General features: G+C 51.6%; 5 protein-coding genes across 5 annotated transcripts; 2 read left to right on the forward strand and 3 right to left on the reverse strand.

Moving 5' to 3' along the window:
- Window positions 1-117: 117 nt before the first annotated feature.
- Window positions 118-2,892, reverse strand: N7506_007949 (class I alpha-mannosidase 1A; the record flags this gene model as incomplete). Its single annotated transcript, XM_056957242.1, has 3 exons — window positions 118-154; window positions 205-1,803; window positions 1,856-2,892. The coding sequence occupies 3 exons, from the start codon at window positions 2,890-2,892 to the stop codon at window positions 118-120; spliced, it is 2,673 nt and encodes an 890-aa protein (XP_056811576.1).
- Window positions 2,893-3,532: 640 nt separating this feature from the next.
- atgI (autophagy protein ATG9) lies at window positions 3,533-6,425 on the reverse strand (the record flags this gene model as incomplete). The annotated part of the gene is made up of 2 exons (XM_056957243.1): window positions 3,533-5,663; window positions 5,710-6,425. 2 exons carry the CDS (start codon window positions 6,423-6,425, stop codon window positions 3,533-3,535), a joined length of 2,847 nt encoding a protein of 948 aa, XP_056811577.1.
- A 1,705-nt stretch (window positions 6,426-8,130) lies between these two features.
- N7506_007951 (GTPase-activating protein BUD2) lies at window positions 8,131-11,952 on the forward strand (the record flags this gene model as incomplete). The annotated part of the gene is made up of 2 exons (XM_056957244.1): window positions 8,131-10,927; window positions 10,982-11,952. The coding sequence occupies 2 exons, from the start codon at window positions 8,131-8,133 to the stop codon at window positions 11,950-11,952; spliced, it is 3,768 nt and encodes a 1,255-aa protein (XP_056811578.1).
- Window positions 11,953-12,764: 812 nt separating this feature from the next.
- N7506_007952 (WD domain protein) lies at window positions 12,765-14,540 on the reverse strand (the record flags this gene model as incomplete). Its single annotated transcript, XM_056957245.1, has 3 exons — window positions 12,765-12,984; window positions 13,044-13,863; window positions 13,922-14,540. 3 exons carry the CDS (start codon window positions 14,538-14,540, stop codon window positions 12,765-12,767), a joined length of 1,659 nt encoding a protein of 552 aa, XP_056811579.1.
- Window positions 14,541-14,706: 166 nt separating this feature from the next.
- N7506_007953 (uncharacterized protein) lies at window positions 14,707-16,167 on the forward strand (the record flags this gene model as incomplete). The annotated part of the gene is made up of 1 exon (XM_056957246.1): window positions 14,707-16,167. One exon carries the CDS (start codon window positions 14,707-14,709, stop codon window positions 16,165-16,167), a length of 1,461 nt encoding a protein of 486 aa, XP_056811580.1.
- Between the last annotated feature and the right edge of the window lie 87 nt (window positions 16,168-16,254).

The following is a 16,254-nucleotide window of genomic DNA, read 5'->3' on the forward strand; positions in this document are numbered from 1 at the left end:
CTAGTCCCACTGCGGGTCGACCCTACGCACCACGTTTTAACTTGAATCTGGAACTTCTAGAACACAACTACTTTTGAAAGGGCGAAAGAAATATTTATTGGTATCAAAATGCAATCATCAAACTGGGCGCAGGAAGGGATGCGCTTCGGTGTTCCTAGAGAAGAGTTAGCGGTTATTGGGGATTGTTTACACTACGTCACTCACAGAACATATTTATCCAAGTCTACCACACTGGGGTCACTGAAGAGCAGGTAGAAGTACTTCAGAGTCTCGGACAGCCAGAAAGACTCCATCGTATCTTTGTGACTTGGCTTTTGGGCCGTGACATCGTTAATGGCTGCGTGGGCCAGCTCTGTTCGGGTATATCTGGCAATAGCCTCGAACATCTGCCATCCCTTGCGGCGCCAGGTCTCATCACCGGTCAACCGGTACATAATGAAAACCGACTCGATTGCCTCTGGCCGAAGATAGTAGTTCGGCTGAGGAATGCTGATCATGCCCGCTGGGAGGTGGTCCTTACCCACGGCAGCAACCTGAGGCGAAGCAGGTGCCGAAGAAGAATGGGGAGCATCGCGGTTCTCTAACCCATACCCAACGGGCGTGGCAGCCGCGCTGGCGGCCGAGGAAGAAGGCTCGGCACGTTTTCCCGCTCCAGATCCATCACGCTTAGAGATCACGTCGGTGTCGTGGGGATTCAAGGAGCCCGGCATGGGAACGGGAACCATCCGGTTTTCAGACTCCTGTGGTGCCTCGTGTGCGTTCAGCTTCAGGCGCTGTCCGTACGTATCCTCGCCATTGCGGAACTGGGGCCCTGCCTCAGGATCCACGCGAGAATAGCGAGCCACTCCAGCGTCAAATCGGGCCTGATCCCATTCGCAGGCAGATCCCTTCTCGCAAGGCAAGAGACGGAATCGCTCGGGCATCAAACCGGTCTGGGTTGACTCGTAGGCCCATACGCAGCCTTCGGTCAGTTTCGCTGCGAGCTCCATGTCGCCCTCGATCCCAAAGGCTTTGGCACCCAAAGCGTACATACCGCCGACGAAACATGTCAGATGGTGACCTTCGTACTCAAAATCGGCGGGAGTCAGTTGCGCAGGTTTCCCAGGTGTGATTGGAGTTGTCGATGCCATGAAGCGAATATCGCGTCCCCCTTTCACCATGGGCTGGAAGAGGAGATTCTTGCGGGCTGCCGTGGCCGCCTTTGTATACATGTTTTGATATTGCTCATTTGCGCCACCCAAGAGTAGGTACTCCTTGGGTAGGTACTCGTAAGTGGAATCAGCCATTCCTCCCAGACTGTACTTATTGCTAGCCGCCGAGAGAGGAAGTTCGAGACCACCGTTGCACTGGTCCGCCAAGACTGTCTGCTTCCGTGCCTGGATATAGGACTCATCTGAAAACGAGGTGCCATTGGCACGTTGGGCAGTCTGTTCGGAAACCGGAGACTGGTCGCGATTGATCAGATTCATATAACTCTCAACGTCCGTTGGTGCGGCGTAAGCTTTACGGGTCCTAGTAGTACTAGGCTTGGGGGTGCTGGCAGGACGTTCCTCATCTGCAGGGCTGCCGTTTCGCTGAGACTTGTATCGGGTACAGCCCTGTGCATTGACACGAATGGGCCAGAGACCGGGGACGCTGGTTGAGTCTTGGAACTTCTCTAGCTCATTGGTGACCCGTGCAATTGCATCGTAATACTTGTCCTGTCTGGTCAACTGAGCCAAGCGAGTGAATTCCAACGAAAGGGATCCAAGTTCAGCCAGTCCAGCGCGAGAAGAAGCCCGGTGACGCTTTGCGACAAATTCTCTGGATACGAGTTAGAATTGGACAATTGATAGAACCTGGAATTATCACTTACGGTGCCCAGCGGTAATATAGATGCGGCATGCGGTTTGGCGTGTCGAAAGCGCCAATCAAAATCTCAGCAAGCTCTTCAGCCTTCTCCAAAAGCACCGAGTATCGGTGGCCGGAGATATCATAAGCTCCCAAAAGTCCACCGATGTAGCGGATGGTAGTCTCAAACACCGGAATGTCTTCCCTCAATGAAGTTTTGAAATCGATCTTCTTGATGGCATCCACGGCCTCGGAGAACTCGTCTTTCATTTCCATGATCCAAAGGGTATCAAGAGAATCGACCAAAGTCGCTCCCCACCCATTGAAGGGATCCTCAGACTCCTTGGACAAGGGCTTGACTTCGTCATGTCCCATAGCAACCTGTTTATAGCCTTGCCATGCGTGCTTGAACTCGGACTTGATCGCGCTGAGACGCTGAAGACGCTCCTGCTTATTGGAGCTCGACTCATCCTTGAACTTGGCCTGCAGTTTGGGGATGGCCTTCGACTGCTGCTTCGGTAGCTTGATCACCTCCGCTGCAGGGACGGGATACCGCTCTGGGAACTTGCTCCATCTGGCCGAGGGAGAGCTGGTCTTCTGGCGGTCCACTGGAATGCGACCCCCGCCTCCATTATCGATTTCCTCGTCTGATGCGTGTGGCGGCTTGGCCGTGCTCTCTACTACCGTGGGGACCTTCGGGGGATCCTTGTGGTCGCTGTCGGTGTGCGCAATCGCCGATGGAGGCCTATCGCTCGCATCTTTGAGCCGATTGCTGCCTTCCTTTGATCCGCTGCTGGGACCCACGGGGGAGGTGATCTTTTCGGTTGACGGTGGAGTGGAGCCGCGGTAAGGTTCAGGGAAATTTTTGGTATTTTCAATGGGAGCAGCGACGTCCGAGTTGGGGGTTGGGGGCTGTTTTGGATAGGGATCGGCCGGGTGAATGCTAATGGACTCTTCGACTGCTGGGCTACTCCAATCGCGGGACCGCGCAAAGTGGAAGAACGTCAGCACGAAGGCCGCGGCGAATATGAAAAAGACCCGGTATCGACGCGCTCGCAACATCGTGCTGTACAAAAGAATGAAACAAAAAGAAGAGGCGAAAGGGGAGGAGAATTGGCGAGTCTAGATGGAATCACGAGACTATTAGTAAATAGATCCACATTGGTCAGAGAGTTCGATCTTCGCTCCTTCCGATCTTGCCGTGTCGGGTAGATTTATTAATAGTCTGCGGAGAACTTACTTCTTTCTGCTTTTCTCCCTGTCTCTCTCTCCGGGAATTTCCTGCTTTGCTGATTAGGGCAAACGAAGACCCTTTGACATTGAAGCCCCTGGAGCCCCTGGGAAAACCGCGTTTCTCGGGCCCCCGAGACAAGTGGGGATTGCGGCGAGACGCCAAAATCCGGGGCCAATGATCGACTGTGATGAAATTGCGCCCTATGCATCGCTTGGATGCAGATCCGCAAGGGTCTCCGGACCCTCTCTAAGCGATTTGATAGCCTCCAGAACACCTCATACACTTCTGGGGGCCAAAAATCAAATCTAAAATGCTGCGCTTTGTACGGAGTACGTACGACTAGCAATACGAATATCCTCTTTAACTTGAAGTGATGGTAATTTCAGTCATATATCGCATGCAAGATACCTTTATTGTGACTACTACTACTAGGGTATCGCCCGAAAACAGCACGTGAAATTGACTAGTCTAAATCCCCACGGTTGTTCGTCGCCCATCTGTGTTCGCTTTCTGAAATTGCTGGATCAGACCCAAAACTCCGACACCACCGGCAATGGCGTCGAGGTTGTCGCCTTCGTCACCCTCGTCGCCTTCATCGGCGTCATCGGCGTCTTTGCCCAGTGGGTTCATGCGCCATGACTCCCCTAGATTGCTTTCGCTGGTGCCTGCACCAGCACTGGATGTACCACCTCGAGTAGCCGACAACCGTGCGGCGGAATCACGGCCATCTTGGGACACCGGCTCCTCCTCGTCGTAGATAGGGTCAGGGTGGTGAAGAGGCTGCCCGAGTCGAGAACGTTGATACTGTTGGGGTGGTTTTCGGGTTTTCGGGCCGAATCCAGAAGTTGATGGCTGATGATGGGGGTCAAGCAGCATCGAGGGAGCAGGAGATCGGTGGTCGCCGACTCCCATGGGCCTCAGTTTGGATGTATCCATCGCGGATGGACCAAACATCCCACCCATAGTCGGACTTGGGCGGGGGTGAAGGGGATCAGGGCGGTCGGGATGAGCCCCAAAGTCAAGCCCGGAGGCGGATCCAAGAGTAGGCAAGGTCGGAGGTGGTTGGAAGTGTCGTCGGGTGGAGGGTTGGTGGTTGGGCCCGTAATTATCCAGGAAACCGTAGTATGAGGCGAGCATCTTGTCGTCCTTGGTTGAGAAATAATCAGTACGCAAGTCCGGCTTGCCAGGACCTGGGCGTGCCGGTGCAGCCTGAGACAGCACGTTCGAGCCCTTTTTGAAATCAAAGACAGCAAACGAGCAGAGATAGCCTACACCGTCGACGTGTACGGTGAACTCGCGGAAGAAATCGATAATGCTGTCGCTGCACTTTGGCAAGCTAAACCACAAGACAAAAGGAGTGAAGATCATGCTCAGGATCTCTTCCATAAATATAACGATCTTCATCTGATAGAGGACTGCAAATTCTTTTCGCACGTCATCGCTGTGCAGACGACCTTTCCACCCGGAGGGAAAGTAATGAGTGAAACCAATCAGCTCGCGGAGTGCATATTCAGGATCGAAGACGTCCGTCTCTTCGGGCGCCAGGCCTCTTGCAAATGCCCAAACTGTACCGAAGATGCCAAGGTAGAAGAGTACCGTTCTATCGGGAGTAATTTCAAAACCAAGGAAAAGCTCTGGGTCTATCACCGAAGCAAGGGCAAGCACAGAGGCAAGAGCCCCAGAGATGAAAGCGACGAATCGTGCCGCTTGCACAGTCTTGTCCTTGGGGAATTGGTCAATATAGCGACTAGCAAATGGGTAAGACATGTTGGTTCGACGTTCAAAGAGATGCCAAAGTTCATTGAACTCGCGGAATTTCCACTCCGCCATGGGAGTGTATTGGCGGGAACCGATCTGCCCTGGGTTCTTCTTGAACTCGTTGAAGTACCGGAAGAAGTAATGCATTGTGAAGTAGACCACGATGAAGGGTGCTACGAAAATGTTCATGATGCCAGCGATGGCGAATCGCCGACGCAGGGCATCACTAAGCGCTCTCCTATGAGTGTCTTTCAGAAACAGGGTCCTCAGCTGGCCTTGCTCGTTGAAGACGTAGTCCATGACACACAGGTTGAGATTCCATTCCATGGTCCGTGAGAAGAGCTGGCGATTTCTGAGGAATGGGACTGGAAGAGTGAGATCCAATATGTCCTTGTTTACCAATGCAATCATATAATTCTCCTTGCGCATCAAACGATTAGCAATGTCATGAGCGTCCATGCGCTGCTTCGACTGGCTTCCCAGGAATTTTCGGTGCTTTGCAGAGACCGCTGCGGCGGTAGATGGATTTGAATCCCTTAGCGCCATTAGTCGGCTGACCACTTCTTGCCAGGAAATAGTCTGCACTTCAGCATCGGAGACATGGAGTAGATAAAGATAAAAGTCATGCAGGTGTTTGAGCCTGCGGATATCTAGCACATATTGAAAGAGCTTTACAATCCAGAAAAAGCTGGAGAGCCACAACAAGAATGTGGAAGAGCCCGACATATTTGCCGTGCACTTGGGTACTAGGATGTCATCGAGCGTTTTGCTCCGCCGTACCTTGGAGTAATCGATGCAATTTGTCAAGAAGGTCGAGAAGCCAACGACAAAAGCAAATGTTCTGGCCCTGGTTAGCTTTGAGTTTGGAAATTGGCTGGTCCACATACAATAAGTTGAGCACCCTCGTCAGCAGGATGGACCAAATTCCGTTACCCAGGAAGTAGACATAGACATCCTTCAAAAAGTTGTCCAAATCTTCCACATTGGCCCATCGCCACATTGCCTTCTTTTCAGGGTCAATGTTGGCAAGGCCAGGGTGCTGCCCGGAAAGCCATTTAGAAACCGGGTGACCATTATCGTCAGGAGGTTGACTTGTGTGCTCATTCCAGCGAGGTCTGGTGGGCTGTGGAAACGGGTCGGGACTCGGGATTCTTTGACGGTCTGACCGACCATGGGGTTGGGGAGGAGGAGGAGGTAACCGCGATTTCACATCTTCGTGATGACCTTCCACCAGCAGTGACTGCGGTACATCATCGTCATTCCCTTCAAGCTCATATCCCAACGAGTCCTGTGTCATCCATCGAGGTCGAGATGATTTGCGACGGCGTGTGCTAGAAGGTGAAGTCCGGTCGGGGGCCTTGCCCATGCGAGCCTGGTTCAGGAGAGCAGTGCTTGGACTGACTATCTCACTTTCCTGCGCATCTGCCAACGCATCTTCCAGTTCCCGATCACTGAAATGTTCCTGGTCATCCTCGAAGGCTAAGCCCGCCCGTTCTTCGACATCAGAGGATTCGGATCCAGCGTCGTGTTGGCGGATGGTCTCGTAGACGGATGGTGAGCCGGTCGGGGGCAGGAACCGAGATAGAATGTTGGAAGACATCATATTGCTTCAGACTGAATGTAACTGATTCAGACCACTCATGTCAACGGCACCACAAGCCGATGGTTGTAGTGACGAGCGGCCATTCAGCAGTAGACGGAATGAGAGGTAGTCAACGCAACAGGATAGATTGCATGAGGGAGAGAGTATTAGTATGGAGGTCCAAGGCAGCAAGTCAGTTACAATAAGAAAGAGAAACGGTAGGATTCGTCTCGTGATAGCTCTGGAGCAGTCACCAGAGCTGTGAACGTGAAGCTATGATGACATAAAGTGATGCCTTAGGCACTAGATAAGATACCATCATGTGCCATGATGTGCGGGGCTCCAGCGAGTGACTTTGTACAATTTGTCTGTACTTGCGTCTGTCCTTGAATGCTGAAGAATACTGTTTCTCTGTCTACATATGACTACTGCACATCATCTACAGTAGAGATACGGTGGGCCGAGACAAGAACCGGAAAATTTCCCTGGCTTGTTGTAACGCGTAAAGTTAGTATGTACCATTGCCAAATTGGACGAAGATCTACATTACGATGAGTATGTCCATGGTATTATTTACATTACTTACATTATTTACATGAGATGTGCCCGGGTTCTTGACATGAATCCATTCAGATAGGTATTGATCGACATCACCAGCTACAGCTCTCTGTGTATCCGTGTAGTCGGCAGTTTAGGACACGTTTAGGAGTGGAAATCCCAATGCCACACTGGATTCCCTTGCCCCGATCCTAAGCCCCGATTGGTGATCTTTATCGTCGATAAATGGCTGAAAGCCAAAAGGTTGCTAGCACTAGTCTTTAGTACGGAGTACGGAGTACTTGGAGTACTTTACTATGAAGGACTGCGTACTATGGAGAAGTTGGTACTCCGTAATGCTTCTAGTGTTAGTGTCGCTAGTACACCTCGTGGGAGTGTTCGGAATGGGAACTGTAGAAACATCAGACATGAAATAGTCGAAGATGAAGTGTAGAATCCATAGATGAGAGACTAAAAGAAGAATGATAGGCCAATTGTGAAGAATTGAGGCAGAAAACAAGAAGCGTGCCGTTCTCATTATTTTCCCCTATACAGCCTCTCCGTTATCCACTCTCCCCTCCCCCCTCTCTTTGCGACATCATCTTTGCCCGGGTTTCCTTATTGGATCTCAATATTTTTTTTCTCTTTCTTCTTTCTATGGAGCAAGAAAAAATTCAATAATCTTCCAAAAGGGACTGATGAAGGTATGTGCGCATTTCCCTTCCCCCCTCCCTCGATGAAACAACCTTTAGCTTCGAACTGCCGTTGACCTTTGACACCTTGACAGCGACACCATCGCCACCGACTGGGAGGATTGGACACTCACCGCATTCACTAGGCTCACCTGCATAATTCAGACAAACGACGGTGACCCGCGCCGGCTTTGTCCTGGTTTCCCATTGCCCCCTCCCGCCGCCTCGACCGAATGTGCGACTCCGATACCCAACCTCTCACCGGACTCCATGTGGTCTCATAACAATATCCTGGCCAACAGCGACTTCCAATTGTACAAGCGCAGCTGTGCAGCACACGTCGGGTGCCAACAAACAGCCTCTTCTCACCGGTGGTTCTGAGGGAGGTTGCGTTGGGCGCAGGACATCCTTTTCGCCCCTCCTTACATCGACAGCGTGCATTCCCCCCCCGTGTGTAGCCTGCCTCGCCAAGGACTATATTTATTGACGTGAACGAAATGGAGCCTGAGAACCCGAACGCCTTCAAGCGGAGCTCGATGCATCAAGCGCTATACAGTCGCCCAGTAGAACGACGTGCAAGCAAGAAGTCATCATCAAGAGATAGGCATGGTATGGTCTACCCTGACAATTTCCGAGAAACCACCATTCGAACCGTGACACCAGAGTCCGCCAACCATTCACCTTTGTCCGACAACGAGCCGCCAGTAGACCGCGTTGCTTCTTCACCTCACAGTATCGCGCGTTCACGAACCACCGAGCCAGAGCGGATCCGAAGCCTCAACAAGCATTCAACCGGAGGAACCGAGGAAGACGGCCCAGGGGAAGGCAGGAGCCAAAGGGCGCGATCGCGGACAACGACAGCCGAGGAGCAGCGGAACGACACCCCCAATACCTTCAAATCTCGATCGCGCATCGGATCCATCAACACGGCCAGTCCGTCTCAGCCAAAGGTTCCCGAAGACCCTTCATCCTCAATTGGGTTCCCATCGATACAAAAATACTCCAGCCAGACGGTCCCTCGCAATCGGTTTAGCAAGGCCACTGGTCTCGGAGCGATCAACCAAGACTCATTCGCATCGCCCCTTTCAAGTACGGAAGCTACGAAGATCCTCCAGTTAATGAAGACAACCTGTGGCAGAATGCATGGAATCCTGTCTTTTCGGTCCGCCCCGACCACTTCCTGGACATCCGGGTACTGCGCCATCAATGTCGCCACTGGAAGCCTCATCTACCAAGCCAAAGGAGAGCCAGCATTGGCCAAGACTTTGATTCCCGACTTGCGCGGTTGTCGAGTTCGGACGATGTTTGACCCCGAACTGCAGACAACCTACCTGAGTGTCCACACCTTCACCTCCGGACTCGGAATACAACTACGCCCCCATGTTAACGAGACATTTGATTCTTGGCTTGCTGCTCTTCTATGTTGGCAACCGATTCGACCAAAAGGTGTTCAGAACAAAATGACCAAACCCCAGGAAGTTGTGATGGGAGACCGACGAATCCCTGAGCGCCGGCGAAACTCTGAGAGCTCAGCACAGAAAGACGCAACGATAATCAAAGTTGGCAAGATGCTTCTTTGGGACAAGCCATCAGCTTCCGGTGCAATGCCTGTGTCTGGACGTCGTGTCTCAACATACAAACAGTCAAGGGCTCTTTCTTCCTCATGGCAGAAAGTGAGCTGCACACTACAAGAAAACGGCCACTTTAAGCTTTACACAGAATCCGATGTATCGCTCCTTGCAACTGTGCATTTGTCCCAGCTATCCCGCTGCGCGATTCAACAGCTTGACTCTTCAGTATTGGATGACGAGTTTTGTATCGCTATCTATCCTCAATACGCTGCGCACCCGATAACAGAATCGAACCTGCGCCCCATATATCTCGCCCTTGAGAGCCGCGTTCTCTTCGAGGTATGGTTCGTATTGCTGCGAGCTTTCACCATCCCAGAGCTCTATGGTCCTGCATCCCAACTCCGCGAAGACCCCAACAAGACACCAGAAGCCGAAACCCCCGGAACGCCTTCGACTAAGGACATGTTCCGAATTGAGCGGTTTTTGAACCTGAAGGTTGTAGAGGCCAAGCTCTTCCGGACCAAAGAAGAAGGCACACCTCGAAGCCGCAAAGCATCAAGATCACATGGCCAACCTTCCCCCTCTCCCAAGCTGAGTGATTATTACACAGAGGTTCTTCTCGACGGAGAAATTCGTGGCAAGACTGCTGTCAAATACCGCACTATGAATCCCTTCTGGCGAGAGGACTTCGTTTTCAACGACCTACCCCCGGTTCTCTCCCAGGCCTCTATTCTCGTCAAAACCCTCAACCCAACACAGAAAGACTGGACCCTAATTTCTCACGGAACATATGCCCCAAATCAAGACATGAACGCCTCCAACATGCTCAATGAAATTGAGATTTCGGCAAACGATGCTGTTTCTGGACGCGTAGACTTACGACTGGAAGAATTGGATACAGGTGTGGACACCGAAAAATGGTGGCCGATCCTGGATGATCAAGATCAACCGATTGGCGAAATGTTCATGCGGGCCAGAATGGAGGAAACAGTTGTCTTGATGTCCGACGAGTACTCCGCGATGTCGGAGCTGCTCCACAATTTCACTAACGGGCTCACCATCAACATGGCGCAATTGATGTCATCAGAGCTCAACCAACTCGCTGAAATGCTGCTCAACATCTACCAAGTTTCGGGATCCACGGTGGAGTGGATATCGGCTTTGGTCGAAGATGAAATCGATGGTGTGCACAAAGAGTCAACAACGAACCGACTGCGATACACTACGAGGATTCATTCAAACAACTCACAGGAAACTGGCCAAGAGCGCGAGGTCCTCGTCCGAGACATGGGGAGAACAGCCACCGTGGAGGCCAATCTCCTGTTCCGTGGAAATTCTCTCCTCACTAAGGCCCTTGATCTCCACATGCGTCGTCTAGGAAAGCAATATCTTGAAGACACAATCGCGGAAAAACTGCGTGACATCGATGACAATGATCCCGAATGTGAAGTCGATCCATCCCGCGTGCCACGCCATGAAGACCTTGAACGCAACTGGCGGAACCTCACAGCTCTCACTACAAGTGTGTGGAAATCCATCGCAGGATCTGCTTCGCGCTGTCCTCCAGAATTGCGTCTCATATTCCGGCACGTGAGAGCATGTGCAGATGATCGTTATGGCGACTTCCTTCGGTCTGTGACATACAGTAGCGTTTCGGGCTTCTTGTTTCTGCGCTTCTTCTGCCCGGCCATTCTCAATCCCAAGCTCTTTGGGCTTTTGAAGGGTAAGAATTTTCGTCATCAACTGCCTTTTCCCACCATTTGCTAACCACGTTTAGATCACCCCCGACCTCGGGCACAGCGTACCCTGACTCTAATCGCCAAAGCATTGCAGGGATTAGCCAACATGACAACATTCGGCAACAAAGAGCCCTGGATGGAGCCGATGAACAAATTTCTGGTCGGCCACCGTTCGGATTTCAAGGACTTCGTCGACTCGGTCTGTGCAATTCCCGCTGATCGACCAGCCCCCATCGTCACGCCCTCATACACCACCCCCTTCCAGATCCTCGGACGATTGCCACCTACTTCGCGCGAGGGATTCCCTAGCCTTCCATTCATCATTGACCATGCCCGTTCTTTTGCAAATCTGATTCGTGTTTGGCTTGACGTCGGCCCTGAACGATTGAACGAATTGCATGAAGTGGATATCAACCTTTCAAAGTTCCACAAAGAAGCCCTCCATCTACGAAAACGTACGGAGGAGTGTCTTACTCGTGCTGAGCAAGCCGAGCGGCCAAGCGGAACTTTGGAAATCAAATGGGAAGAGTTGGTAGACCAGATGGAGCGAGCTGTGACCTTATACGACGAAACCACAAGCAAGCCCAGTACTCCGGCACCAACAGACCCCTCAATAGCTGGCTCTGCACCGACCCCGGGCAGTCACCGGAACTCCATCGGCTTCTTTGCCCCCAGGCCTGCAATCCCTCGGCGCTCTACTGACAACCCTCCTGACGCCGAGGACGATACACCACCAAGTTCATCATCGGCTACTTGGGATCAAAGTCGTATTCCATTTGCTATACCCCGCTGGTCGGACCCGCGTGATAGCACCGGGAGCTCCAAAAATTCCTCAACCTACTCTTTGGAGTATTCCGAGTCTTCCAAAACACGCAGAGCCAGCGTTAGCAAAGAATCTTCAAGCAAGTACCGGTTCTTTGACTTTGTGCCTGCTCCATCCCGACGCAAAGCCAAAGACCGTGATCAATCTCACAACCAGTCGCACGAAGACCTACGCAATGAATCTTGATACACGAACGACCACGCAATATCTATCCATCGCCATACATGTTTGATTAACTGATTTACCGCTGTCTCTTCCTCCCTCTCATCTTTCCATGTCCTCATGATTCCGACGTTCCTCTTCTCTCCTTTTTATACTTCACCTACAACCATCCAGTCTCTCCTCCTTGTTCCCTGGCTATCTGAATGATGCCCGTCTATGTTCCCCGCCAAGCATGTGTCACGGTGTTGATACCCATCCCTTCTTTCCATCGTGTGTTTCATGGTCCCGCCACCCCTCGTACACATCCCTCGGTCTGGCCTCGTTAAAGACAAGAGAGCCAAAAAAGCATCTGAATTTCTGAGAAGCAAAAAAGAACACGATTCGACATCCCAAGCTGGCTGAGGCACTCGTGATATCTTTCTCGTTTTGGTTGGTCTTTTTGAAAACCATTTGGGTCTTTTTTTTAATCGTGTGTTTGGGTTTCCTTCGGAGAAGGTGGCCATCGTGTAAATACCATTTATTTTTTTGCTCCTCCAATAGATGGAATGGACTGGTGTTCTTGATCTCCAGATATCGATGTACAATTGCATTGCGTGAAACATGCTCAATTGATACGAGTCTTTTCCAAGGGTTAATCAAGAAGTCTGTCTCATTTGGAGAGAAAAAAAGAGAGAGAGAAAATAAAGATACAAGGTCAACATTTCCAAATCAAAATCCTCCCAACCTTGGAAACAACGCCAGCACTCAGAAAACACATAGAAAATTGAGAAAATAGACATAAAAATACAAGCCCGAAGACAGGTTGCCAGAAGAAACATCCAACAAGCATTCCACGCCTATTGCCACAGACAGAGCTTGCCGCTAGCAGTACCACCAGCAACCCAGTTCTTACTGCGATGGAAGACCGCAACAGCAGGAACAGCAGTGATTCCATCACCACCGAGCTGGGCAAGCTGATCTCCATTGCTACTATAGATATCCACAAAGCGGTTCATGTTACCGATGCAGAAGCGCTGGATAGGCGATTGAGGGTTCAACTGCCATTGGGGACGGAGACTAAATATGGGTTAGCAAACAGAGAGTACAATCAATTGAAGGGAAAGTGTCAAGCATACATAGTAACCCAGCGTCCGGTCTGGCAATTGTGGCGCACAACGGTATCGGGAGTGAATTGCTTATCAGGGAGCGTATGTCCTGTCTTCCATGACGACAAGCCCTTAGCGCCGACATCATAGATCTTCAATGTGTCATCGTATGACGACGTAGCAATCTGGCCGGCGGAGTTGAACGCCGCATGCGAGACGGAAAGTCGGCTCTCGTGCTCAGCCACTGGAACTGGCTCCTCGGCAGACAGTTTGCGTAGATCCCACAGTCTCATGAATCGGTCAAGACTTGCTGTTGCAAAGTAGTTTGGAGTTGAGGGACAGAGACTGAACCCGCCGATTTTCTTTTCAGATAAGTTCCATGATAATACGTTTGCGTCTTTCATTGGGGTCCGCGTATCGTATTGCCCGAAAGCACCTTGGAGAGTCGTCCAATACAGAACGTTAGGATCTTCGGGTGCCATATCGACCCCAGAGATCGCCTCGTCAATGTCCGAGGCCTCCGGTGCATAGGCTTCGGACGACACCATCTGCTCCAGGTCAAGAGAGCGGATGGAGCTATCGTAGCTCGCCGTATACAAATGGGTGGGCTTAGACGGATTGACCACCATTGCGCTGATTGTACGCGTGTGGGGCTTCAATGTGGTTAACACTGGGTCAGGATCGTCGTCCTTGACATCTTCGTCGTCTTCATCTTCGTCCACTTCCGGCTTTTCCTGAGAGGCGTCTAACATTCCGAGATGCCCCATCTTATCACCGGCAAAGATAAGAGGCTTGGTCTCAGACGGATGGAAGGCCATTGCGTAGACGCGCTCGGGCGTAATTTTGATACCTGCGATCATACAGCGTCAGATCTCATACCTCTTCTACGTGAATTGCGGGGTACATACGCTGCGGATCCCATGCCTCCCACAGGGAAAGCCCGTTCATTTCTTCACGGAGTGCCTTCAAGTCCTTGTCGGTGGTCTGGTCGATGTCGTCGTCCCCAAACGTTCTTTCGTATGGTTTTGCGACACCTTTTGTTATAACATCCACGCCGATGAGGCTATCGCCACTCAGCTTTTGACCCGCAACAAACATGTCGGCCTGGCTGTAGGAACCGGTCCGGCGCAATCGCTTGACGCGATCGGCCTCCCGCATGGCCTCGTACTCATCGTCGGCCTTGCGCTTGGCGGTTTCACTTTCGGCTGCAATTCCCTTGAGACGTGAAGATGTGCGCCGCGGAGTATCGATCTCCTCCTTGATTCTTGGCGTCGCGCGCTTCTTTGACTTGTTTGCGCTGTTGTTCGCGGATTTCGGCGTCGAGAATCCGGAGTTTTGAGACTCGAGCTTCAATTGCTTCAAGAGTGCATCGCGTTCGGCAATGTTTGCCAGCCTCTGTTGTTCAAACTCGGACAATTCCTTTTTCACTGGCATTTTGGACTCAGGTGAACTGGACTTGTCCCTCTGTGCTGGAGGGGTGCGCGGAACGGCACGCGTTCTCGAGTTGCGCGAAGTCATGTGACCCATTGCGGAGAAAAAAAGACCTCCGAGTCTCAGTCTGTGCTTGGTGATAGTTCGAGGTCTATTCTCAGTGACCTGGAAACTGCGGAACTCGAAGCTGAAGCGTCTTTGGATACTGGAGCTTGAGTTTGAAAGTCTTTTCAAAAGTGCAACTTGCAGACATCACTCAGCGATGGCTACAAACATCACCCGATCATGCTTCGTTCGGGCAACTAGGAACACCACCACTCCCTTTCTATTCCACACTCGCACACTCACTTCCTTTTCGCCTTCTGTCCAAAACACTTCGAACCGTCGGTGCCCACGATCTTTCTCTACACAACATGGCTCTGGCGAGGATGATGCCTCTGCTGTGACCAATCCAGCAGAGACAAAGCTTCCGTCTGAAGAGTCAATTGACTCAGTTTCGACTGAGAATGTCCCAAAGCCACGCAGGAGCTTTTTACAAAAACGCGCGGCATCCGTGACCGCTGCCAAGTCTTCGATCCCAACCCCAGTTGCGACGGCGAAGACTACTAAGAGCGCTGCGCCGAAGATTACACCACAGGAGAAGTTGATATTTGGAGGACTATTGGAACAAATTGGAGTCAAGCATGATGGAGTCACTGCCGAGATGGACCCCAAGGCAAAGGCATTGAGTCCAGAGAAGCAAGCTGAAATGACTGAACTCATGGCTGTGTTCAACAACTTGCTTTCGGATCCTAAGAAGAAAAAAGCTGCCGTCAAAGCTTTGAAAAAGCAAAAATACGAGATGCAATTTGCCGAGAAAAGAGCCGCAGAAAGGGCAAAGGCGAAAGAGGAGGAGGTCCCGGAGGAAATAGGCCCAAGACGAATCAGGCTCAGCGAGCTGGGCTACTTCGAGCCCGCCACTGCCACAGCGGAAGAGGTCACGATCAGCGTTGCCAAGGCCATTGAGATGGTTGTTGAACGAGAGTCAGAGCACATTGAGTTCTCTCTGTTCCAAGCCGTCGAGGACGGCAAGGGAGATATGGGCGTGTGGGAAGTATGCAACGAGCGCGTGTTCTCGATGCTGCGACACCTGGATGAGAACACACTGGCAGAAGCCTCAAGAGTTGACCTGGATGTGGTTGAGACGCCCGAATCGCCAAGCCCCCAGCTATCAGGTCCTCTCCGAATCCCGCATGTCGTCCCTACGGCCCCTGTCCTGGCTGCTCTTTACCCAAAGACGCTCCTGATTGCGTTCCGTTTGCTCAACACGCACTTCCCTCGCTCGCCGCTCATTAGCCAGTTCCACTCCACTATCAAGGAGCACGGTCGTATCTCCGCGCTTCTGGGTGCTTCCTCTGGCCTGTACGATGAATTGATCTACTACCAATGGCGTGTGTGTAAGGATCTACCTGCAGTGATTGGAATTCTGCGTGAGATGAACCAACTGGGTGTCAACCCTAGTAGCAAATCCCGCGGCTTGCTTACCGGTCTTGTGATTCGTCAGCGCCGTGACTTGGAAGCTCACCAGAAGGCTGCAGATGGACGAGAGTTCTTCTGGGATTTGCCATCCAACAGAGACGCATTAGATGAGCTCATTCGCAAGGATGGGTGGATGGATCAGATAGAGGCAGCCGCGAAAGAAGAAGCGAAACAGCGGGAGTTGCGCCGGAACTTCCAGGGCTAATCGCTCTTAGTTGGTCCTGGGACCGTCCTGATGAGTGCTTCAGGTGTACTTATAATCTCCACTAATTTCAGCTTAATATGAGCGAAG

Source organism: Penicillium brevicompactum (genome assembly GCF_028827555.1).
Source record: "Penicillium brevicompactum strain IBT 35665 chromosome Unknown utg000005l_segment0_segment0, whole genome shotgun sequence".
Classification (NCBI taxonomy): Eukaryota; Fungi; Ascomycota; class Eurotiomycetes; order Eurotiales; family Aspergillaceae; genus Penicillium; species Penicillium brevicompactum.